Source organism: Cydia splendana, chromosome 2, assembly GCF_910591565.1.
Source record: "Cydia splendana chromosome 2, ilCydSple1.2, whole genome shotgun sequence".
NCBI classification, from domain to species: domain Eukaryota; kingdom Metazoa; phylum Arthropoda; class Insecta; order Lepidoptera; family Tortricidae; genus Cydia; species Cydia splendana.
This window is the reverse complement of record NC_085961.1, coordinates 17,354,907-17,378,866: the sequence shown is the minus strand read 5'-3', so window position 1 is coordinate 17,378,866 and position 23,960 is coordinate 17,354,907. Positions and strand designations below refer to the sequence as shown.

At 36.4% G+C, this 23,960-nt stretch overlaps 1 protein-coding gene and 1 long non-coding RNA gene across 2 annotated transcripts in view; one reads left to right on the top strand and one right to left on the bottom strand.

Annotated features, from left to right (window-relative positions):
- The window catches only part of LOC134805539 (uncharacterized), a 624,519-nt gene that overhangs the window by 199,506 nt on the left and 401,053 nt on the right, over positions 1-23,960 (top strand). The gene's annotated exons all lie outside the window — the stretch shown is intronic.
- LOC134800386 (zonadhesin-like) overlaps positions 4,678-23,960 on the bottom strand; it is a 48,392-nt gene continuing 29,109 nt past the window's right edge. The window contains exons 21-38 of the mRNA XM_063772888.1: positions 21,196-21,330; positions 18,216-18,413; positions 17,610-17,804; positions 16,707-16,898; positions 15,735-15,932; positions 15,269-15,463; positions 14,827-15,027; positions 14,362-14,553; positions 12,975-13,172; positions 12,555-12,767; positions 12,054-12,248; positions 11,777-11,968; positions 9,955-10,152; positions 7,397-7,597; positions 6,999-7,178; positions 6,197-6,385; positions 5,659-5,838; positions 4,678-5,038 (exon numbers count right to left, since the gene is read on the bottom strand). Of these exons, the coding sequence (XP_063628958.1) occupies positions 4,842-5,038; positions 5,659-5,838; positions 6,197-6,385; positions 6,999-7,178; positions 7,397-7,597; positions 9,955-10,152; positions 11,777-11,968; positions 12,054-12,248; positions 12,555-12,767; positions 12,975-13,172; positions 14,362-14,553; positions 14,827-15,027; positions 15,269-15,463; positions 15,735-15,932; positions 16,707-16,898; positions 17,610-17,804; positions 18,216-18,413; positions 21,196-21,330 (3,449 nt within the window). The 3' untranslated portion in view covers positions 4,678-4,841. The remainder of the gene's footprint in view (positions 5,039-5,658; positions 5,839-6,196; positions 6,386-6,998; positions 7,179-7,396; positions 7,598-9,954; positions 10,153-11,776; positions 11,969-12,053; positions 12,249-12,554; positions 12,768-12,974; positions 13,173-14,361; positions 14,554-14,826; positions 15,028-15,268; positions 15,464-15,734; positions 15,933-16,706; positions 16,899-17,609; positions 17,805-18,215; positions 18,414-21,195; positions 21,331-23,960) is intronic.

The window sequence follows — 23,960 nt, the reverse complement described above, 5'->3', positions numbered from 1 at the left end:
ATCCTTAGAGAATATAACCAACGGAGACGCCATGTCTATAATTTTCGGTACAAAATAGTCTGGCGTTTTTTGCGGGGGAGGGGCACATCAAATGTGTACCTACGTAACGTAAACATAGCCATGTCAGATAAATGTCGGTTGACCATTGGCCGCCTATTTTCGACAGAGGGGAACGCCTGTTAATGACCACTCCGTTTGGTTATATTCTCTAAGTTTAAATCACGTGTAAAATTTGAATAAGGGCGAATAAAACTATTGATTTTGGAGTGTAGTTTTATTTAGTGGTACTTACCTAATTGTAAAATATTTTACGAATACTTTCTTTTGGTAGCGGTAGTCGTTTTTAACCGTGGTACCACGGCTTTTGTACCACAGGGGACCACGGGTAATTTTTTTTCCCCGCAGACCCACTGCACCAAAATGGGATTACGGGTAATTGAAAAGAACTGTCTTTTACCCGTGGACCACCGTTGTCATATTTGGAAGGTTATATAGGTAGGATTAATTATTACATTCTCTTACATTTAATTATTACAAACGGCGTCGTCATTTTACAAACGTGAAACGTTATGTAAATTCTCGAAAGCAAATTGCAAATTTAGTGTTTCTTCTCCAAAAACATTTGCTTCACTACGTAACTAGACGGAGCCTCGCTTTGCGGGGCTCCTATTTCTGGGCGGTTTGCCCTTCGGGCATCTGAAGCTACCTAACGAACCTAACCTACCTACTCGTACCTACCTACCTACGCTTAAATTGAGGTGGGTCTATGGGGAAATAAATTATCTGAGGAATGACCTGTGGGCCCACGGAAAGTTTTGTATTCAAAAAAGACAGAAAAACACCGCGGTAGTAACCATCCTTCGCCCTTATGTTTAGACAATATAGGTCAAAATATCAAGCAGGTTGACTCGACTTAACCGGTTTCTATTGGAATTATAAACTCATCCTTCTATAATCTATGTATGTATATAAGGGAAATTAATAAGAAAGTTAACTAAGAATAAAATAATTACACACTTATTTATGATGTTTAAGTAATTTATTAATTTATAAATAAATAAATTTTTTTTTTTATTTGCAAGAACACGGTTACTATAAAAGGTCTTAAAAATATAAAAGTTCCACGTATTCAACCTGCAAGCAGGTGTGCAAATTAATATGCAATGTGTTGCATAAGAACAATAACCTTTTTATTGCATCGCAGTCGTTGTACTTTAACAAATAATGATGTGTGTCTAATTACGTTTTACATCGTTCTTGTGTCCTTAAAAAATTGTTATCACCTCAGCAGCTCGAACAAGGGTACTTTGCTTCTTAAAAACAGTGAGCAAAATGCGAGACAAAATGACATTCAAGTGACCTTTATAGTCAAATGTCAGTTTAAGATGCGGGGTCTAATTATACAAGTTCGAAATACTTGGGTTCTATTATCTCTTAGAGACTAGCTGTGCCCGTGGTTCCGCCCGCGTGGAATTCTGTCTGTGTCAGTAAGCGGCTAATTTCTAATCCTAATTTCTCTCCCTCTCCCCTGGAGGCGGAACTTGAAGTAAAGTTGACAGATGGATATGCTAGAGGACAGTAGACCAGATAAAATATTTTAGGTACCACTAAATAAAACTACACTCCAAAATCAATAGTTTTTTTCGGCCTTATTATAATTTTAACGACAGAGTAGGTGTATATCGGACGATACAGTAAGGTATACGCACGCGAGCGAAAGCGAAGCGGCCTACCTGGCTAGAGCGCCACTCACCGTGGTCTTCTTCAGACTCCTGAGGAAAAGCGCGTGCCGTTTGTAACCTCAATGCGTTGCGAGACTTTCGCGAATGATTCGATTTTTTTCGGGAAGGCATGGAAATGTGTATAAAATGCGAGTCCCAAATCGTTTGACTTCGCAAACGACCAGTGCCGGATTAAGATATTTTGATGCCCTAAGCATTTCTAGACCATGGTGCCCCCTCTCCCTAGGGTCATCAAGATTACATTGAATTTTTTTGGTAAATTGAGTGACGTTCATTGCCGCATTACAGCTGAGAATGGAAATCAGTCATATCATTTTATCACCTAATGCTGCTGTAGTCGCCATATTTTAGAATGTAATTGAAAACGCGAGCGGAGCGAGCGCGAAATTTTATCGACATAAAAACGCAATTTGATAGACAGTTGTACATTTTTACTTTTTATTATGGAAATCAGTCACATAATTTTATCACGAAAATTGACAGTGCTGCAGCAGTAACGTAGCAACAGAGTAATGCTGCTGCAGTCGCCACCCAAAAGTCACCTTTCTCATATGTTAGAAAGTAATTGAAAACGCGAGCGAAGCGAGCGCGAAAATTTTTCGATATAAAAAACGCAATTTGATAGACAGTTTTACATTTTTACTTTTAGTATGGAAATCAGACACATCATTTTATCACGAAAATTGACAGTGCTGCAGCAGTAACATTGCAACAGAATAATGCTGCTGCAGTCGCCACCCGAATGTCACCTTTATCATATCTTAGAAAGTAATTGATGCGATCCGATAATCGACGATGGCGGAGAAATCCAAAATCCAAACCACCGTATACTATAGGTAATAGTTAGTAATCAATGAAATATGCCGCACGCCTGTTCTTATTTTAATTCTATGAATGTTAATATTCTGAACTTTTCGGGGGGGGGGGGGGGGGGGGGGGGGGGCCCCCCCCCCCCCCTGGCTACGCCCGTGTCTGTCCCTTTCACACTGTTAGCAAAAAGAAACAGATAAAAAAAAGTTCAAACGACATTCAACGGTATATTGACGGTTACACGAACGGTGGAACGATGCGTTTTAACGTTTTTCGGGGATCTATTATAATAGACCCATCGTTCCAATCCAAACCACGTACGAGTATGAATTCTTAATAATTAATTAAAATATATTAAGTTTAACCCTTAAACAGGCTTGACGCATTTTGTACTTTTGATTACTGATTCCGGTAGGTAATAGCTTAAAAAGAAAAGTAATTTCTTGATTTTTTTTATTACCCCTAATTCAATAAATGTGCACATCACATTTATACTTGCGTCACAAAATGCACTAACTGCCAGCACTTTCTTGGCTCGCATGGATGTCGTAAGATTGACCGTTGAACAAATATTTAATTTAAAAACCAAAGGAAAATATATTACTTTTGTACTATGAGGGTTCATTTATAGTAATGAATCTTACCCTTAAATGTCATGTAGACTCCCTGCAGGGCAGAGGCCACTTATAAACCACTCGAACGTGCCCCAGACGGGCAGAGGGTTCATACGAACCACAAACTTTTAGATCGAATATTTTATCAGAAAACAATAACTAAGGTAAGTTATGACTTACTACACATACATTATCTAATAATCTACCATAAAAATACAAAATAAAATATTTACAGTACTTTTTTTCGGCGTAGCGAACTTATACTGCGAGAGAAACTTACAAAAACTGCCATTTGTTGTCGATTTGAACTTGACAACTAAATTGTCAAAGAAATTTGTTTTGACACCTGTCATTTTTTTACGTTCCGATATCACCCACTTTAATAGACTTTACGGCAACGACATTTTGCGGTAGGTGTATTTACTCAGCTCGCCAAAATAAAATCATTTGCTATAGTCAAAAAACTCATAAAATTGATTATTATTTCACATCTTAGCGTGGTGGAGGAAGCGTGATATGTGGTACTTATAGATACGCTACCTGTTTAAGGGTTAAGATTTCATAAAAACTGATAATTAAACACTATATTTTAGGTATTTTATTGTACAATTAAAATAATGAACTCAAAAAATACACAGATTATCACGCAAAATAATTTATTCTACTATTAAGACTTTCTACAATAGTTGACAAATAGTACGTATCCGCAATTCGGACCGTATCTTACGAAGTTTATTTTTATAAAAAAAAGTTGTCGATTGAAGTGTCAGTTGATGTTCGTTATTTCCATATTATTTTACTGAAATTTATTATAACCTTTTATTTTAGTGTTCAATTGCGGTAATTAGACTTAATTGTTAGTATATCTTAAGAAAACATGAGTGCATACCTATTAGGTATTAAGTGACGAAGAAGGATTACATTTTTCAAGTTGTCTTATAGGTATGGTCTCACTGCTCCAGTGAAAAATTTTGTGTACTACACGAAATCAAAGTAATTTACATCTCGTGCGCTTTTGAGTCCCTTACCACGCTCAAGAAATATCAAACTTTGATCTCTTGTTGTACAAATAACTATTGTTATATCATAAAATTAATATACACAGAAAACGCTATGGCCAAAAATATCCAGAAATTGTGAAAAATAAGTCACTCTATACAACAACAATACAATAAACTGACCAGGTTAGTTAATTGTACTAGGCCAAGCACATGATTGGCGCGACAGTATTTCGCGGCGAGATAGATCTTTTTCTAACTATGTTAACAAAAGAGGGACGGGTAGCCTATCTCGCCGCGAGATACTGTCGCGCCAATCATGTGCTAGCCCGGCTGATGATGGTACAAACATAGTGTGTGAATAAGTAGTTACAAAAAAATGGAAAATGCCAAATAAAGAATTTATCACACCGCTGGTTTGAAAACTTTGACCGTTGATGAAATGTAACAACCACAAAACGCAACGACTAAGCTCGGTTTTCCTAGGATAGCGGTGCCGTCAGCATATAGTGGCTGTCTCCAACTCTCCATACAAAATAATACGGCTAAATATGGATGTCGTAGTATTTTGTATGGAGACGGCCGCTATATTACGGCACCGCTATCCTAGGAAACCAGAGCTTAAGACGGGGCAATGCGTTTACGCTGCGTCAAGTAACAGTGTGATCGATCCTTAATTAAGTCAAACATTGTTCAGTAGGGACGCAGACTGTATTCTTTCTGAGGTAGCCAGACTTGCAACGACACTGAGGCTTGCAGCACTTGATAGCGTTGGTGCAGTCAAACTTTGACCACATGTTCGAGCAGTTATCCGTAGGCGGACACGTAGGGGGGCATGGGTCGAGTATTTCATTAGAACCACAGATGCGATGCGCTGCAATAAAAAAATAGACTGAATAGTTTATAAAATTGCTAGGTACAAAACTTTAAGGGGGTGATTGCCGAGGTTTTTAGGTAGCGAAAGTTGTTTAATCATGTTTTGTATCCATTAAGTTACTACAGAAAAGCCTCAAGAGAAGAAGATTCATAGTTTTGGCAACCGGTAAATAATCGTCACGGTTTTTCAAAAATTGCTGGTCGAACCCACTGATGCGCCTTAATAACGGATGTGTAATTTCCTAAAATTTTACATATAAGTATCAAGAGTATGCTAAGCGTATGCTGAGATGCAGACGATGCAGTTCCACGCAACGCAGAGCAGAGCAGATTTTGTAAAGTATGGTACCTACGCAGCGTGCTTAGATAGCTAAAGGACGTTCCATACTTTACAAAATCTGCTCTTCCCTGCGCTGCGTGGAACTGCGTCGCCTACGTCTCAGCTCAGCATACGCGTAGCCTAATGGAGGAGGTTGCAATTCTAATATACAGATACGTTAGGATTTGAAACTTTTTATATCTTGATACAACAGCTGTAGGAAAATTATCTCTTAAAATAACAATAACCTCTATGATTACCTACTTACTTTCACTCGAAAAGGTTACTTCTTTACTTACGACAGCATTCAGGATTAATGCAGCAGCCGTCATCAGAGCGCACGAGGCCCTTGTTGCAGAAGCAATCCTCGACGCACTGTTCAGTGCAGACAGTGCAATTGTCGCCTCTGTTCTGACAAGTCGGGGGACACGCGGTACCGCACTTCGAGTAGGTTTCATCGTCATTGCAGCGAGGTGGCGCTGTTGAAAACATAATCATAATTATCATAAATTGACTAACAAAATAAAAACAATCACATTAGTTTTTGCTCTGCAAAGAAAGTTAACTGTAGTGTTAAGAAATTCTGTCTTTACATAACGTGCATATTTTTATGAAGAAAATTGAAGGAAAAAAAGTTGAAAATTTTGAGAAAGCTTTGAACTAAGACGGGACTGGTATTAGCCGATATAAATCGCAATCAGAATAGGTACAAGGTTTATTTAATGTGAAGCGAGTTACTTTTTTTTTCTTAGGCAAATTTAGTCTTAAGTAGTGTTATGGTACTTATGGCGTACGCTGTAAGTGACATTTTTTTTATAAAATTATCAACATTCTTACAGCACTGGTTGATAGGAACACAAGTGCCATTGTCGTGTCTCAGGTAGCCTTCCTTGCAAACGCAGCCGGTCTCGATGCATGCCAAGTGGCACATTCTACCGTCGCTCCGGAGCCTGGTCTTGCAGGTCATGAGGCAGCTGTTGTAACATTCGGACACCACTTCGTTCGGCGGGCATACTAAATTTTGAGCTGAAAAAGGCAAAATTATAGAATATGAATTCTACTTATAAGCAGATTTACAGTGATTTATCGCGTCGTTAATCGTTATCGACCATGCGCAAATGCGTGGTCGGAGAACTACAAGCGAATATACCTTAATGTTGTAGCAAAATGGAAACTATCATGGGCACGACGTATCTTTTTCGTTCTCTACCTTTTTTGGTGACGGAACCCTTTTGGAAAACGAAATATTTAACGGCGACCCAAAAAAAAAAAATCTTTCGTCACAATTGAACCGAGAACCAGACATAGAAGAGTTGGTTTTTGATTTTTTTTACTCACACAGCCCTTACAGACGCCTTGCGGAGCCCTAGGGGTCCGCGGAGCACACTTTGAGGATTGCTGTTTTATACTATTGACCATACATCAACTGTGAAATAAATGCCAGCCAATTTTTTCCTTAAGATTAGCACTCACTCGGATTCTTACAGAACATTACATTGTCAAGGCAAATGGAACATGCGCTTTACCCGTGGGTAAGGTGATATGAATGAAGTAAAGGTTTTGTGATATTCTAATTCTTAAAAAAAGTGTAAAAAAATTACGCAATTTTGTCTTTGAGTATTAGGATATCGATACTTACGGCATTTTTTCTTTGGAATGCACAATCCATTAGAGTTTCTGACGTAGCCTTCATCGCAAAAGCAGGCGCTGGTTGGCTGACAAGGACCCATTATTGGTTCCAAGTGGTAGTTCTTGCAAGTCAGATCGCACTTGACTCTATTTATTTCATAATGTTCGTTGGTGCCGCATACTGGTTCGGCTAGAAGTAATAAATCAAATCACTCGGTAAGTACCTAAAGGTTTTTAAATTATACGTAATACTTGCAGTTTACGTTAGATATTAAATTGACAAAATATTGCTTAATGTCACTCAAAAAAACCTTATACCATTATTTATTTCTGTTTAGTATTGTAAATTTAGCGTTCATTTTATCGAGATCAAAATGAGTAAGTAGTATACGAAAATCGGATTATTACGGGGTGGGCACAGGTCGCTAGGTATACAGGGGTCCTTTTCCGTTCCGTTCCTCAAGTACTCGGGGATGCAGTCGCAGCCAGGCACGCACTTCGTCGCGCCACGGCAATCGTAGTCGGTGTAGATGGACGCACACGTTTGAGGGGGACATATTATACTACACGGGTTGTATACTTCGTATTTTTTGCATTTTATCGGTGGAGCTAAAAAGTTAGAAAATTTTCCATGTGTTAAACCAATTAGTATAAGGTGTTAATATTTATCTTCAAGTCTAATGAAGAACGCTTAATAATATATATGACCCAATATCGTTTGACCGCAATGAGAATGGGATTCCAAAGTACCGGAAACATGAACCGTTATACTGTTTCTTGCATAACAGTTTAAAACTACTATGTATGATGAGCTTATTCAACGTCAGTCATTTATAATTAACAATGACCTATAAGTCGGTCAATATAACCGTCTGTAATTGTATAAATAAATTACCTCAACCTCTGCTTATTTGCTGAACCTACTTACAGAATTTCAGACCTAAGAGTAAACATGTTATCCCAGAAAAATGCGAAAGTAAATATACCCAGGGAAAATATTTCTGTGTCAACAATCCCCTGGCAGAAATGTCAGGGCTTGGAGGCTACGATAAGTGGCTAAAGCTGTGTGTTTAGGGCCACAGTGACCTATTGTCATAAAGTGCTTATGAGGCTAGAAAAATTTGGGTCGGAATAAATTTCATTTCCAATGGCTTTGTTCTGCGTTCGATGCGACTTATTCGCTCGATAAAATACGGGGCCAGATTTACTAACCTGATTCATAGATATTATGTGATGATATTTAAAAGGTTCTTTGGTTACACTTGGAAGACTTTTTTTCCTAGTATAGTTTAGTTTTAGTCATGTGTAAAAGTCGAACCAGTAGGAGTAGGAGTCGGAGCTAAACTCTGCACGGCAATTGCAGGTAAAAAGTGTGGGATGTCATTATTAATATCAAATTTCTACGAAACAGTGATGTTTATAATGACACTTCCTCACTTTGTTGTGTTCAAAGTTAGCTTGGACTCTAACGTCGTATATCGGCTGGATAGCATAACAATAACTATATGTCTCTTTTAATAGCCTGATGTTAAATACCTAGTAGATTGTACAACAAGGGCATAAAGTGACCCATTTTTAAAATAAAATGGACATTTATGCCCTTGTTGTACACTCTGCTTTTCACTTCGATTGCGAGGAAAATAAAATTATATTTTTCACGGCAATTTACACCACGAAATTACTTTACGACTAAAGTGAAAGAACATAATACATAACTAATTCCCGCCAACTAACTTTTTAATTTTGTTTTTTTAAATTTTCAACATGTGATCAGAGTTTCAGACGCTTGGTTTTCTGTCAAGTCAAACATTTCGGAGCATTTTTGAACGATAATCGACTCCTATTTTATGTGATTTACTAAATTTAATGACAGAAAATACGGATTTCTAATAAACTGTAGCAAAAATAAAATAATATAACAAGTTTTGTCATCTACACAATTTTATTGCTCAGTAGAATTGTGCAATATGTTTTAATTGTTTGGCTGTTGAGTTTGAGACCGATTACCTTAGTCTTAGAAGAAAATTTTACTTTTATGCTCTAGAGCATAAAATGCGATTTTATGTCGTCTACGCACGACATTAAGGTGCACTTTTTGAGCATGAGAAGTGAAAAAGTTATTTTTGCTTTACTACATTGGATCCACCATCCTGCGTCCACCATTATACACGCCTACTACTAAGCCAGGCCTGCTAGGCCAGTGATACTTGCACTTTTATATGTTAAACGAAAATTTAGAAAATATCCCAGGTTTAGTTATGTTTGATACCGTAAAATCAGGTAACTATAGACCTTAAGTACGACTATGGTCCAGTTTTTAACGTTAATTCTTAACGAGCCTTTATGATGTGTACTCGTTACATTTAGTTTGGAGCTTAGATACACTAATGCTCTGACTATTTTATATACCTACTCTACATAATTTGAAAAATACTGATACATATTTCACTGGAACTTGAATTTGGACCATAGATGTAAGTTGTGGACCAAAGTTACCTGCCTGATTACAATAGGTACAAACTATTAAGTTCACATTGATATTATATTTTTAAATTCGTTATTCTACTTCAAGCTTCAGTAAGAATATGATGGCTGCTTTTTTATCGTCTATCATGCATCACTTATCATCATCACTCGTATCGTATATCATGTGTTACTCTCCAATTTACATACTTACTTGTTAGAAAGTGACGGCCACCAAGACAGATATACAGAACCAGAAAACATTGTTATGCACCATCGCCCACACTGTTAACTGTCAATCCGTGGACCTTATGCCTTTTGTAATAAAGTCCACCGATGAACAAGTAAGAGTGTTGCTATTTGTACATTGTTTTGTGCAATATGTACCTAATTGCACAAAATATTATACGGCACATGGGACGCCACAGTTAACCTTCAATATTTTATTGTTAGTTCCAGAGACATTCTCTAAACTTTAGTATGAAACACAACATTCTACTTACGACAATCCGAAGCCAAAATACACGTGTAATCAGAACTGCTCTTTCTTTTATACCCCTTTTTACATGAGCAGCCGCTGGGGCACGGGTGCGGTGGGCTGCAGGCGATGATTTCTTTACTATCGCCTACTGGGCAGACGTTGTTGGGGCAGTTGACGACGCACGGTACAAAAGTTGCGTTTTTCCCACAAGGGTTGCCACCTGAATTAAAAAAAGTCATATAATGTAAATAAATATTAAGGAAATAAAATAATTGTTTCTACTAATTCTAAAACTTCAGGAAACTATTCTATTTTGGTGCCTTTGATAGTTAGGTAAGTATTTATAATACTTCGATGGCAAAAGCAATGTTGATACTACTACTTAGTAGTAAAATATTATAGTAATTTAACATACACGTTTTCGGTACACTGAAATACGAAAGGTACCTAGTGTTTTGTCATGTTTGAGACACTACTAAGTACTTAGTGGAAATAAGAGCAGCCAAAGTGTTCTGTATATCTTATACCTTTAAACGAGCAATTCTTGTATATTTATTTATATATATATATATTTCGGGGATCTCGGAAACGGCTCTAACGATTTCGATGAAATTTGCTATATGGGGGTTTTCGGGGGCGAAAAATCGATCTAGCTAGGTCTTATCTCTGGGAAAACCCGCATTTTTGAGTTTTTGTATGTTTCCTGAGCATAGCTCGGTCTCCCAGATATTTTTATAAGAGTAATTCTGAAAAAAGTGGCATCTTAACCTGTCATCGAGTTTTTGAATTGAATGTATGTTTATTTGCTCTTTTTCATATGAAACAAAAATGTATCTAGATAAACTAAAACAATGTTTATCGAGGCCAAGTCATTATTTATATTTAAATTTAATACTTATATTTATAAAAAATAAAGAGTAGCACTTTTCAATGTAACCTGTCTTGTCCAAAAGCATCGCTCTTCCAGTTTTAGCTCTTTAGATTTTATAGCCACCAATTTATGTAAATAAAATATCATGCTATATAATAACATAAACAAAACCTTTTAAAATGTACACTGCACGGGTCTTATATATATTTTTTGACAACAATATTCACGCACGAAGTTTGAACAAGGATATTTTCACTGTAACCTGTACATCCGCGGTATTGCATCTGACTCATACACAGTAAATTTTATTTAGATCATAACATAAAAAAATATTAGGTAAGTATCAAGCTAACCACCGTAGGGTACCATCATGACCCAAGTGTCGTAGTTTCGTAGAGACAAGTGGTTAAAGGCAGGAATCTGGGGTTTGTAACGGAATGTTAACTTTAACTTATCTCGATAATTTTTTGAATTTGGTATGGGGCCTAATGTAATAATATCATTTTAATATTGTATGAAGGTTTATTCATCTTTGATAAAAGTGAGACAGTCGTATTATTATCCATTCAAGAGAAAAAATAAAAAATAATGTATTTTTCACTGTAACCTGCTTAACTTTAACCTGTGTTCAATGTATAGGTTATTGTAAGTCTTGAAAATAACTTCTTTATTTTCCGTTCCCTTTTGAAAATTTGGGGTACTTGAAGTACATAGTAAAACATATTTTTCATTCTTAAAAGTAAAAAAAATACAAAAATTTTTTTTTCATTTACTTTAACCTGTCGATGCCACATTCTTGAGAATCACTCATAAAGCTATAAAAATACCAAGCTTATAATAAGAGACCCCACGTACAATTTTGTATACATATTACAATCTATATTATAGAATAACTAAGAGTTCCAAATTAAAAAAAAAAAACAAAGTAACTGCTCCTGGGTCTCAGGAGGCTTAAAGCCAAAATAATAATTACCTGGACATTGATCAGGTGTAATACACTTGTCTTCGTCATCATTGAGGAGGTAGCCTGGCTTGCATTCGCAGCCCACCGGCGGGGCGTACCTCTTGCACAAAGGGCTAGCGTTGGGAACGCTGCAAGTCGACGGACAAGGGATAGGGTTGGCCTTAATAACGGCGTTCCAGTCTCCGTTGCAGGGTACATCTTCTAAATTATAAAACAAAAGTTTAGTAAATTGAAGGGAGAGAGAGAGATTTGTATTGTAATAGTAGGTATAGTTTTTGGCACCTACTTGGACACTGATCTACGGGTATGCACTTTCCACCCTTCTTTGACAAAACGTAGCCTTTTTTGCAGATACATTGATTAATCACGCAAATCTCTATGCAAGGCGATGGATTGGGCGTAGCGCAGGTTGACCGGCAGGAGGGGTCCGGTGCGCATTGCACCCTCTCCGCATTGGGGTCTTCACAGGGCTTGTTTTGGGCTGTAATTATGTTTAGTTTGTAAATTGTAACTAACCAGGAAAATAATTAGGTAGTAAAAGGCTATGACACTTGTTAAAAGTAATTAATCGTATTTAAAAATATTAATTGTAAAATATAGACCAAATGGAGTGCAACCAGCTTAATTAGGCGGACAAATGTACAAATTAACGAATTATTGAGACTGACTTGAGGAAAGTATAAATAAAATCGCTAATACACGTGAACAAGTAAATTTCCTTGGTCAATTATGAAAACTTCTTCTCTAAGTACAAATATTTTTATATTTATATAAAATAAATACTCACGGCAATCTTTTGCTGGAATGCATTTATCTTTGGTAAAACCGATGCTTATAGTGCTATTCCTGAAATACCCCTTTTTACAGACGCACTGCGGCTGGCAGTTCAAGATCAATGTATTGCATGTGGTAGGTTGGTTGTTAACGTCTGCACAGCTTTCTGCGAGACATTCGGGACAGGGATTCCAAATTTCATTGGGGCGAGTACACTTAACGGGGGCTAAAAAAAGGATTACATTTGTTTACCGAGGAATGTCATCTTGCTCGAATCTGGAGTAGTCCAACTTATCGGAATTACGAGAAAACACAATAAAACTACCTGCAATTGCGCTTTAAGTTCTTAATATTACAGTAAATAATTGTTCATAATGAGTTTTTCACGTAAGTGGTACTTATAAAGAAAGCTGAAGAAAATAACTAAACTTACGGCAGGTCGAAGCTAATATACATCTATCATCATTGATGCTTTTTCTTTTATAGTTAATTTTGCATGCACAGCCGCTTGGACAGGGGTAAGGTTGTTCGCAAGGAGTAATCACCGGCTTATCATCGACTGGACAATACCCATTAGTGCAACGGACGTTGCAGGGCACAAATGTTGAATTTGGTCCGCAAGGATTTCCACCTAAAAAAATAATTTATTAGTCGCAGAGTGTAATTAATGTATAGAAACGCTTGATCAAATGATGTTTATTTTGATAGAATGGAAACGTAAAGGGACATAAAGTTCATATCGCTGGCCCAATATTACAGTGTTCTATGTTACATTTTCAAGATAGTTGAAATTCGACTTAATGTCCCAATGGGGTTCCCCTCATCTGTCTATATAGTTTGTCAGAAATACATTACGCATAACATGTATCGCAGAAACACTTTGTCGAATGATAATTTTGCATAACTATTACTTGGCCTTACTATTTACTACGCATACAATACATTTAGCAGCATATCATTAAGCAGAAGATTACTGTTGCTGACTTTCGTTTAGCATAATTTTATGTACCATAATCATCCTGCAGCATACTCTTATTATGGCATAATGATTTTTTCTGCTAGCAGAAAAGTGGGTTAAGTTAAGTAAGAACTGCGACCCCAACAAAATTGGACGTGTGCTAGAAAAGAAGGTTAGGTTAGGTTAGAATTGCGACCTCCTACAAAAACGAATGGCTGCCAGAAAAATAGGTTAGGTTAGAGTTGCGACCTCCTACAAAAACGAATGGCTGTCAGAAAAATAAAGGTTAGGTTAGAGCTGCGACATAGCTGCGACCTTCTACAAAAACGAATGGCTGTCAGAAAAATAGGTTAGGTTAGGTTAGAGCTGCAACCTCCTACAAAAACGAACGGCTACCTAAAAAGTAAGATCAACTGCCATAAAAACAGATTAAGTATGTTAGAGCATACTATAAATTATAGGTACTGCAGCACATTGGTAAGTCAATTAAAACCATTTATAACATCACATTTAATTAAACTTGATAGCTTTATGCCACCAAAATAGTATGCATTTATCTGCGAAATCCATATTCGTTTAAAATACTATTATGATCATCAACAGTATGCCAAAACATGGTTCTGGATTATAAAACTCTGCGAAGTGATTGTATGCTAAATGATGCTATGCGAAAGTTAATTCTGCCAAACGACATTTCTGTCAAGTAACATTATGCAATACAAAAAAATGTCATACAACTTTCTGCAACACAGTAAACCGTCACAATGACAATGTTCAAATTTTAGTTCGATAAAAGTGAAACATAGAACCCTGCAATATTGAGCCAGCGATATATAACAGGCCAGTATTTGAAATTAAATACCTGGACATTCTTCTGGCTTGATACATTTGCCATCGTAAGTGGCTTTAATTAAGCCATCTTTGCATTTGCAGGCTACAGGCGGCACGGCTCTCCTGCACAAATAACTGGCGTTGGGAGAGTCGCAGGTCGACGGGCAAGGTGGCGGATTGGCTATTATCACGGCATTGCTGTCTCCGTTGCAAGGTACATTTTCTATAAAACATCATTAAAAAAATATTAAAACACAGATATTACAATCTAGGTGTACCTATAGGTATCCAAAAAATAAACTCTAGCCCGAGGGTAGGTAATCGCACGGTCTAAGCGTGCATCCCAATCACCATACATTGGTTAAAACAAATAAATGTACCTATAGCGGTCGGCGTAAAGCGTCGAGCGAGTACAATCGGGGCGAGTGATTCTAGGTTCTGTCGTAATATAAGTACGAAAAGTTTGACTTAAAAAAATTAAACGCTTTTCACATACTTGGACACTGATCCACGGGTATACATTTTCCACCCTTCTTTGACAGAACAAAGCCTTTTTTACAGACACAATCGTTAACTGCACAGATTAGTATGCATGGAGATGGGTTAGGTGTTGCGCACGTAGATCGGCATGAGGGTGCCGGTGCGCATTCTAACCTCTCTGCATTGGGGTCGTCGCAGGGTTTCGGTTGGTTATTTGCTGCAAAATATTATAAGTTTATGTTTACCTTGTACAGGAATAATAATAAAAAGACAAAAATGCTATAGTCGGACTAAAGCTAACTGTGCACCGATTTTGACGTAACGTTAAACGTTATATTTTCATAGAAATTAAACGTTAATGGAGACGCTTTCAACCTTTATATTGCAAAGTCTGTGCAGAGTTAGCTTGGCCCAACTCTTATCAAGTTTGATATACAATTCGCAACAAAATATCTTACGACAATCTTTTGCTGGAACGCATATGTCCGATGCGTTTCTAAAGTGTCCTTTTTTACAAATGCACCTCGGATCGCAATTTAGAACTAACGTGTTACACGTGGTAGGTTGGTTGTTCACATCTTCGCAGTTTTCACTGAGGCAGGCTGATGGACAGGGACTCCATTTTTCGTTAGGACGAGTACAGTTTACGGGAGCTGGAATAATTTATAAGTTAGAAAACGGATGCTTATGCTTAAGGGGTATTCAGTTTAAATATCACAATTAAGGTAAAGCCTGACCAGAAATATATGATCATTGTCCTCTTGAGCGCTGTTATTGTCATGTCAAAAAAATAGTTCCAATGAAATTACGCAACATGGCGATCATAATATTCGTGTTCAGGCTATACCTATGTAATAAGTTATCTACATTTCTTTGAGTCAGTCAATCACCTAACTTTTGTAAATGTTAAAATACAAAACTTACGGCAGTCTGAACTTAAAATACATCTGTGATCATTCTGGCTCTTTATTCTGTGGTTTAGTTTACAAACACAGCCGCTGGGGCATGGGTAAGGAGGGTCACATGCGATTATGGCCCTGCTATCGTCCACCGGGCAGTAGTTGTTTGGGCAAATTACTTTACACCAAGCGAAAGATGCATTTGCACCGCAAGGATTTCCACCTAAAAAAAAAAAAAAAAAAACATAGCCACAACCGAATACAGAACCTCCTCCTTCTATGAAATTGAAGTCGGTTAAAAATATAACATCCCTTTACAACTTTCTCAGCTTTTAAATGTATATCGATATTTAATTTTAAGAACAGCAACATGCGAAGACTGAAATGAAGCGCAGGAGATGTGGAACAACAACTTCGGGTTATTTAGTAGGTACTTAGTAGTCTCGATAAGGAATCAGCGGTCAGTAATGAAATAAACATATTATAGTATTCTACGATGCGTATGTTATTTGGCCAGCATTAAAGAAAAGCATTAAAGGAAGCTTACGTCCTAGATCAAATAATATAAAAATATAAAATATAACAATAGAGTTACACCAGGAAAAGTCTGCAGCGATTTTGATAGCCCACGCAGTGCAAGTGTTATTTATACGTCATAATTTCATAGAAGTTTGACGTTTGAAATGACACTTGCACTGCGTGGGCTATCAAAATCGCTGCAGACTTTTCTCGGTCTGACTCTAATATTCCACGTGGATTAACCCTTTTTTATGCCGCTGTCAAAAAAATGCTATATTTGAAATTGAAATTCTGTCAGCTTCTGTCTGACACGTGACACGGGACAAAGCATACGAAACTTTAAAGTGTCATTCTATGGAACTTGCTAACTATGTAAACAAACGGCCATATTGAAATTGTCTCGAAATTATGAATTTACTAGTGACTTTTGTTTACATAGTGTAAATGAGAAAATAACAACATTTTTTCATCATCTTACCTTTGCAGTTATCTGGTAGAATGCATTTGCCGTTGTCGTCTTTTATGTATCCAGGTTTACATACGCATCCTACGTCCTGCCCTATCATCAAACATCCCGGGATCCCGTTCGGCATCTCGCACGTCGACGGACATGGCGGGGGGAATGCCATTATCTCCGCATTGGGATCTCCATTACAGCTGACGTTACCTTCTGCAATGCAATTAAATGATCAGTTACCACAGTACATTTGTTCTATAATTGGACGAGTTCGGTATTACTATTATATTTCTCAACTAGCGACCCGCCTTGTACAGGTTAACAAATTATACACTTAAACCTTCAAGAATCACTCTATTGATATAGGTGAAAACCGCATGAAAATCCGTTCAGTAGTTTTTGAGTTTATCGCCAACAAACATACAAACAAACAAACAGTCAGACGCGGTGGGGGACTTTGTTTTATAAGGTGTAGTGATAACACCTCATTTTTTTAAATATCTGATCATAAGTCAGAAATTATGCATAAAACGTTACATGTATCATAAACTGTTACCTATCTAATTAGTTTCCAGCAAAGAAACAAACGAAATGCGAAATGTTTAAATGATAGCAAATCAATATTTTACAAAAGTGAGTAGATTTTTTAAAATGCAAAGTATTGTCAATTTATTTTCAGTAGGTACATATGGGCCTACTTTCCCGCACTAGTGCGGGAAACAGGACTTTCAGTGCGTATGTCAAAAGTTTAAAGGGCCATATGTACTGTAAAACGTTGTATGATACACGTGCGAATAGGTAATTCGCAACTCGTGTCGATTTAAAACACTCCCTTCGGTCGTGTTTTAATTTATCTGCACTCGTTTCGAATTTCCTCCTTTCCGCACTTGTATCATATATAACTATTGTACAACAGATACTTACTGGGACAATCCTCTATTTTCGTGCATATTCCCCTTGGCCCTGACAAAACGTATCCTTTCTTACATTCACATCCGTTTATAATGCATATTCTAGGGCAGATTTTTGGGTTTGGCACAGAGCATGTTGGTCTGCAAGACTCATGCGATGCACATTTTTTTCTGATTGCGTTTGGGTCAGAACAAGGTTGATTGATGGCTGAAAAAAAAAAAACTAGTTATTGTGTATGAAGCTAATGAAATGAATAAGTAAGTATGACACTAATTGTCAGAGAAAATACCTAAAAATATTGTTGTAGACTTATTCTCAACTACCATTACCTATATTGTACATTACCTACCATTACCTACATACAATCGTGTAATAGATTCGGTATTAAATTCATTCGTTGTCAGTGGTATTTATATTGATTTACATAGGTATATGTTCAATTCTTGCTTGGGTATAACCATTTTTGTCCCCCTGATAATCTTATCTACTTACTACTTAGTTTAGTTTTTATTAAAAGTATAAAATTAATATTGTAAGTACTATCTGCTGCTAAGAGTGTCATGATAAGAAATGAATGTAAATGGCAGTATTACTTGAATTGGTTATTTTATTACTTACGGCATTCATTTTCTGGAATGCAAACTCCATCTCCATCTCTCCTGAGTAGGCCTTTTCTACAAATACAGCCTCCCGGACAGGGGTCGGCAACTTGCGGGCAAGCTATGAGTCTGCCTATATCCCGGCAGTATTGTGGCTTACAATAACCGGGTTTGCAGTCAATCCAGATTTCATCATTAGGGCATAATATTAATGCATCTGTAAGTTATTAAACACATAAGTACAACAAATAAGTATTTCCATGGGTACAATTGAAATCAGATATATTTGTATATCGGATCTGTTTTCAGAGCTGTTTTCAAAAAACTGTATTCAACACTGTGTCGAATAGCGTTTAGCAAATAAATGTTGTAAATGTTGGATAATTCGCCACGATTCGGAGTTCGAAGTGCGATCTTAACACGTCAATATTCAAGCCAAAACATACTTTAAATCTGTATACCGTTCCATGTACTTTTAATAACTTAGTAGGTATGAAATATACAGGGTGGAAAGATAAGTCGGGCCCTGGAGGGAAACTACCTTAAAGCCTTAAGCTGGCTCATTTTACTTAAAGGAGACATTCCTTTATTTTTAAAAAGAAACAAAACTGCATTCAAAGATTTTCTAAAACTCGCTTGCCTCGCCCGGGACTAGAACCGACTAAAAATTCCAAAAAATAAAAACTCGAATTTTATTCTACTAGTCGATACAGTTAATGTTAATGATAATATTTCTCCAAAAAACATTAGGTCTTACACTCGTCTGTCGTACAAAATATCCATAAAATCTAATATTCAGTACTCAAGATTTTTTTAGACAAGCTAAAGTGAAGAAAAAAAGAAAAATACTTTGAATGCAGTTTTGTTTCTTTTTAAAAATAAAGGAATGTCTCCTTTAAGTAAAATGAGATAGCTTAAGGATTTAAGGTAGTTTCCCTCCAGGGCCCGACTTATCTTTCCACCCTGTATACAACGCAAAGCGGCTTTACTGAGATGGCAACACAATTATAACAACAACGGCCTCCTAGCCCTCTGCGACTGATGTGCGGTCTATCAGACACCGCCAAATTTTTTTTTTTGCTATCTCGGCGTACGGCGCGATAAGGCTCTGTCTCGCTCATTACCTTCCTCAAATGACTAGCGGCATCGGAAAGTGATGCCCGAGTGGCAACGTGGTGCATGCATCGGTAGATATGAGCTGCGGGTGTCCCACAGACGTGAGCACAGCAATAAGTCCTGGGTCTGACAGACCTCACCTCATAAAATTATGTACTTGTTCATAGTAATAATGGTGTCTATCAGACGTCACCTCACAAGAATATTAATGTTTCTATAGTGTCTGAGAGACCTCACCACATAAATAATTATATCTTACATGGCCGATCGAGGAAAATCCTTTAAAATAAGTACCAACTTCAGGACTGATTAGTGCCTTATTCTGTCTTTAGATTATCTCTATGTTTTATTTAGGTATAAATACTTCTACGGAGAGTGAACAGATTCATTTTAAATCTTCTTTCAATGAAATAAGGTTTATTTAAGGTTGGCGTTATTTGAAAATATTTGACAGGTTGTTAAAAATGGTTGCGTTTAGTTAAATAAAAGTAGCATGATAGCGTCGTATTCTGAATTCGTTTAAATCTTCAAACTATGTAACTAAAAAAAAAGTCAGATTACTATATTTCTTAACTACTTATTTTAGGCCTTTTTACAGTCGATTTAGAATTTAAAAGTAGGGATATATTAAATAAATAATGAATGACACTAATAATATTTTGAATAGTATCGAAACGCACTTATGTCAACTATGACTTATGGCTACCCACCTTAAGGTTAATGCAATGAGATTTTATAACTCCTTAGTGAAAAAACCTCACGGTTTGAGTGAATTTGAGCATTATGTCAATGCTAATAAAGATGTTGACGACGGCAAGGTTTTTGTTAATATATAATACATTGATTTACGGAAATGAATAATATAATGTCTTTTAATTATATATTTCTAATTCCCGTTTCATTTTTACCCAATATTATATCTTTTTCAGTAATAAAATGCGTATATAATTACTGTAATAGTCTGTACCATATACGTGATGATTGACTCTGGGCCCAAAATCGACGATCTCCTTTAAAAGTGGAAAAATTACTGTCTTGGGTGAGACTTGAACTCACGGCCTCTGGATCGATACTCCAGCGCTCTGCCATCTGAGCCACCAAGACCTCATCCATAGCCAGCAAATCTTTCCACCATATTATGGGTCAAGGGGACCCTTAGCGACATCTACCACACACCACACTTCGACACTTTTAAATTTATTCTAAGCTTAATAGCATCGTTCGCAGACGTTTCTGCTTGTTAACAATTAAAATTATTTTACAATTGAATTTATTAAATTATAAATGGAATGATCGGTATATAAAACAATAGTTACCATTTTGCCATTAGTTTATTTTTAGTGAATTAACGAAAATGACGTCTGATAGACACCACATCAGTAGAATCTCTCTAAAAAAGTCACCACAGTTGCAGAGGGCTAGCCTAGTCGGTAGTGACCCTGCCTGCCTATGAAGCAGGAGGTCCGGGGTTCGAATTCTGGTAAGGGCATTTATTTGTGTGTTCATCACTAATATTTGTTCCTGAGTTATGGATGTTTTCTATGTATATACTTATTTATATATATTGTGTACATTATATATATCGTCGTCTAGTACCCACACCACAACACAAGCCTTATTGAGCTTACTGTAGGACTAGGTCGATCTGTGTAAAAATTGTCCTATAATATTTATTTATTTATTATTTATTTAATGTGGAATTCGGCATATCTACGAAGTTTTCTCATTCCAGTTCAACAGTAGTCGCACCCTGTTGATGATGATGACCGACCGTTGACGCCATTGTTCGTGTTACGCCTAAAGCTTGTGTAGGGCCTGCCTTATAGTGATCGTAGTGACTTTGAAATATGAGCCCAATAATCTGTTAACGCTATAGTTCTCACTTGACGAAGAATTCGTGTTTTGTTGTCCACCCGTCGACCCTGTCGCATGCGCGTCATTAGTGGTCGAGCCCGTGTCGCGCGTAGGTCTTGGGCTGCCTTTCTTACACGGCGCCTCCGTAGTGGTAGTGGCGTTGACTAGGAAAACAAAAGATGAGCAAAGATTGAATGTATCGTACTATTATTTACACAGTCAAAAGAATGATCTATTTTAAGACCCATTTTTAACCCTTATCTTGGCAAGCCTCAAAATATCTTAAATATATTTTTTTTTTAGTTTTTGTTCACCTATTGAGCATACTAGACTATTAAAAAATAAGGAAAAAAAAACCAGGATTTTCCAGTTTAGGAAAATCATATGTATCATATTTGATACAATGCCAATCCCTCGACAAACCAGTTACCTACTTTTTAGAAGAAAAATGTGGACTTTAATAAAAATAAAACTTGTAATGCAACAGATATCATTATTTATTGCTAATTAAACGCTATCTAAAGCATCAGATGACTATTACACCTGTAAAAATTAATTATATCTAGGAATACCTGATCACATCGAAGAAAAATTTGATCCCGTAAAGTTTCAAAAAAGTTGTCAACAATAAGTTGTGTAAAATAGGAAAAGTAAACAAATACTTCAAAGTTAAAAAAAAATATTTTTTTGTACTTAGAAGGTATTTTTACCCCATAAAGCCGGCGTAGCAATAATGCTACACCGTACGAATATACGTCGAAAAACATCAAGTACTTACTTTAAAAAAAAACAAAGTTTAGTAACTAAATAATACGAAAACTAATATTACATATTTGAAACATGTGTTGTAACCCCACAAATATAAAAAAATAAAAAAATCATGTCAACCTATTTTGACGACAACTTGGCAATGTATTAAATGTTATACTTTCCTTTTGATATGTACATTTCTGAGTTCTTGGCAATGTATCAAATATAATATATAACAGTTTCATGTAAATATTCTGTGTATTAAATGTTTTTAAATTCGACCGCAATGTAAATATTTATGCCCTAACAGATAGTAAATGCATCAAAATTTAGATTATAGAAAAATTTATACTAATCTATGAAATAAGTGCCAAACTTCCAGTAGGAAACGAAATCTGTTGTTTCCGCGGCGCCATGTTGATTATTACTAATTAATTTACAATGAAACTTGTGTCCATTATTTTTTTATATAATAAAGGAGGGTAGTTTGACTTATTTATGGCAGAATTATTTTGTTAGGTAATAAAGTGAACCTGCTAGATTTTTTAAAGTTCCATGTATCACGGGTGTTACAATGCCAAGATAAGGGTTAAGTAGGTGCAAATTACACCAATTAAAATAATAAGTTAAAAAAAAACAATATACAGTGTGTTACCGGCCATCGGGCTTTTATTAAAGCTGGTAATAATATGATCCATTAGCAGTTGTTTGCGTGTATTAGCAAATCATAATTATGTAAATTAACTTCTCAATTAAATTTCCAAAATTCGCACACGCAATGTAGTGGGTGTACTGCGTAATTGTCGTTACTCATATCGCTAACGCACGTGGTACAAGGCATGTCGTGGTACGAGGGTAAAAAACTGAGACAACTATCGTAAAATTATTGTCGTCCTTATCATTGGGTTCATGTATGGAGGTTTTAATACATTAATTAAAGAGTTTTTTGTCAACTTTGACATGACAATTTCAAATGTCGTCAACTATGTCAAAACAAACCAAAAAAATATTAGAAAAACTGGTATTAGCTTTTCTTTAAAATAGGTTACAATGCTCGAGAGTTGTTGATACATGAGGAACTGCAGCTCAAGGCTTAAGGCTTTATATGAAACTTCCCAAATTGACGACATCCACACAATGCTCGATTGATAACAGCGGCTTTTCAGCGAGTTCGTGAGAATAGGCCAATCGCCCCTGGTTAGCCTGAAAGGGCCATGCACGGGATCATGCCAGTGCAAGTTGAGGAAAGGATTCTCGATCACTTCAGACAGGTACCAAACCAACGTCAAGTACTCGTATTATGTGGGGTTAATGTATTATTTTATTAAAATCTGGGGTTTGTATTTAAGTTTAATTTAGTTGGTAGTAAAGTCTTTATTAATGAGACCAGAGTGGATTTAATGTGGGGTAGTTATCTTAAGTGCATCTTGAAATAAACTTCGTAATAAACAAAGTATGAAGAGCTGTCATTAGCACTTACTTGTCAATTTACTGTGCTGTACATTGCGGGCAATTAAAATTTTGTTAGGAAGTTAACGAAGTCTGAAATTTAGTTTATTAATTAAATTAATGTCATGGTTACACTATAGATATACGATATTTTAACCTCCCTTAAAAAAAGCTTGGGTCCTGGTAACACACTGTATACATACATATGCATTATTAAGTACCTATTATCTACTACATAATTATTCAAGTACGTAGTCTTTATGACTTCAAGCTAAATAAGTGTGAAGTAAAACTAATCAATCAATCAATCAGGCTAGGATTTTTTACTCAAAACTTCCTCCCTTCTAGACTTTTAACCCTTAATCAAATAACGGGAAATTATTTCCCACTTCACATTTTAATTTACGAAATATTTTTTATCTTTTTAATGGCAGCACTCAGCGATACCAACCATACAGATTTAAAATCTTAGTAACATTTTGAATTTGAAAAATGGCAACACTTTTCTAACGGCCGCCATTTGTGACCATAAGTCGAAGTCAATGTCAGTTGTCGTGATTTTTTTTTGCAATAACAACAGTTTTTTTCATGGATC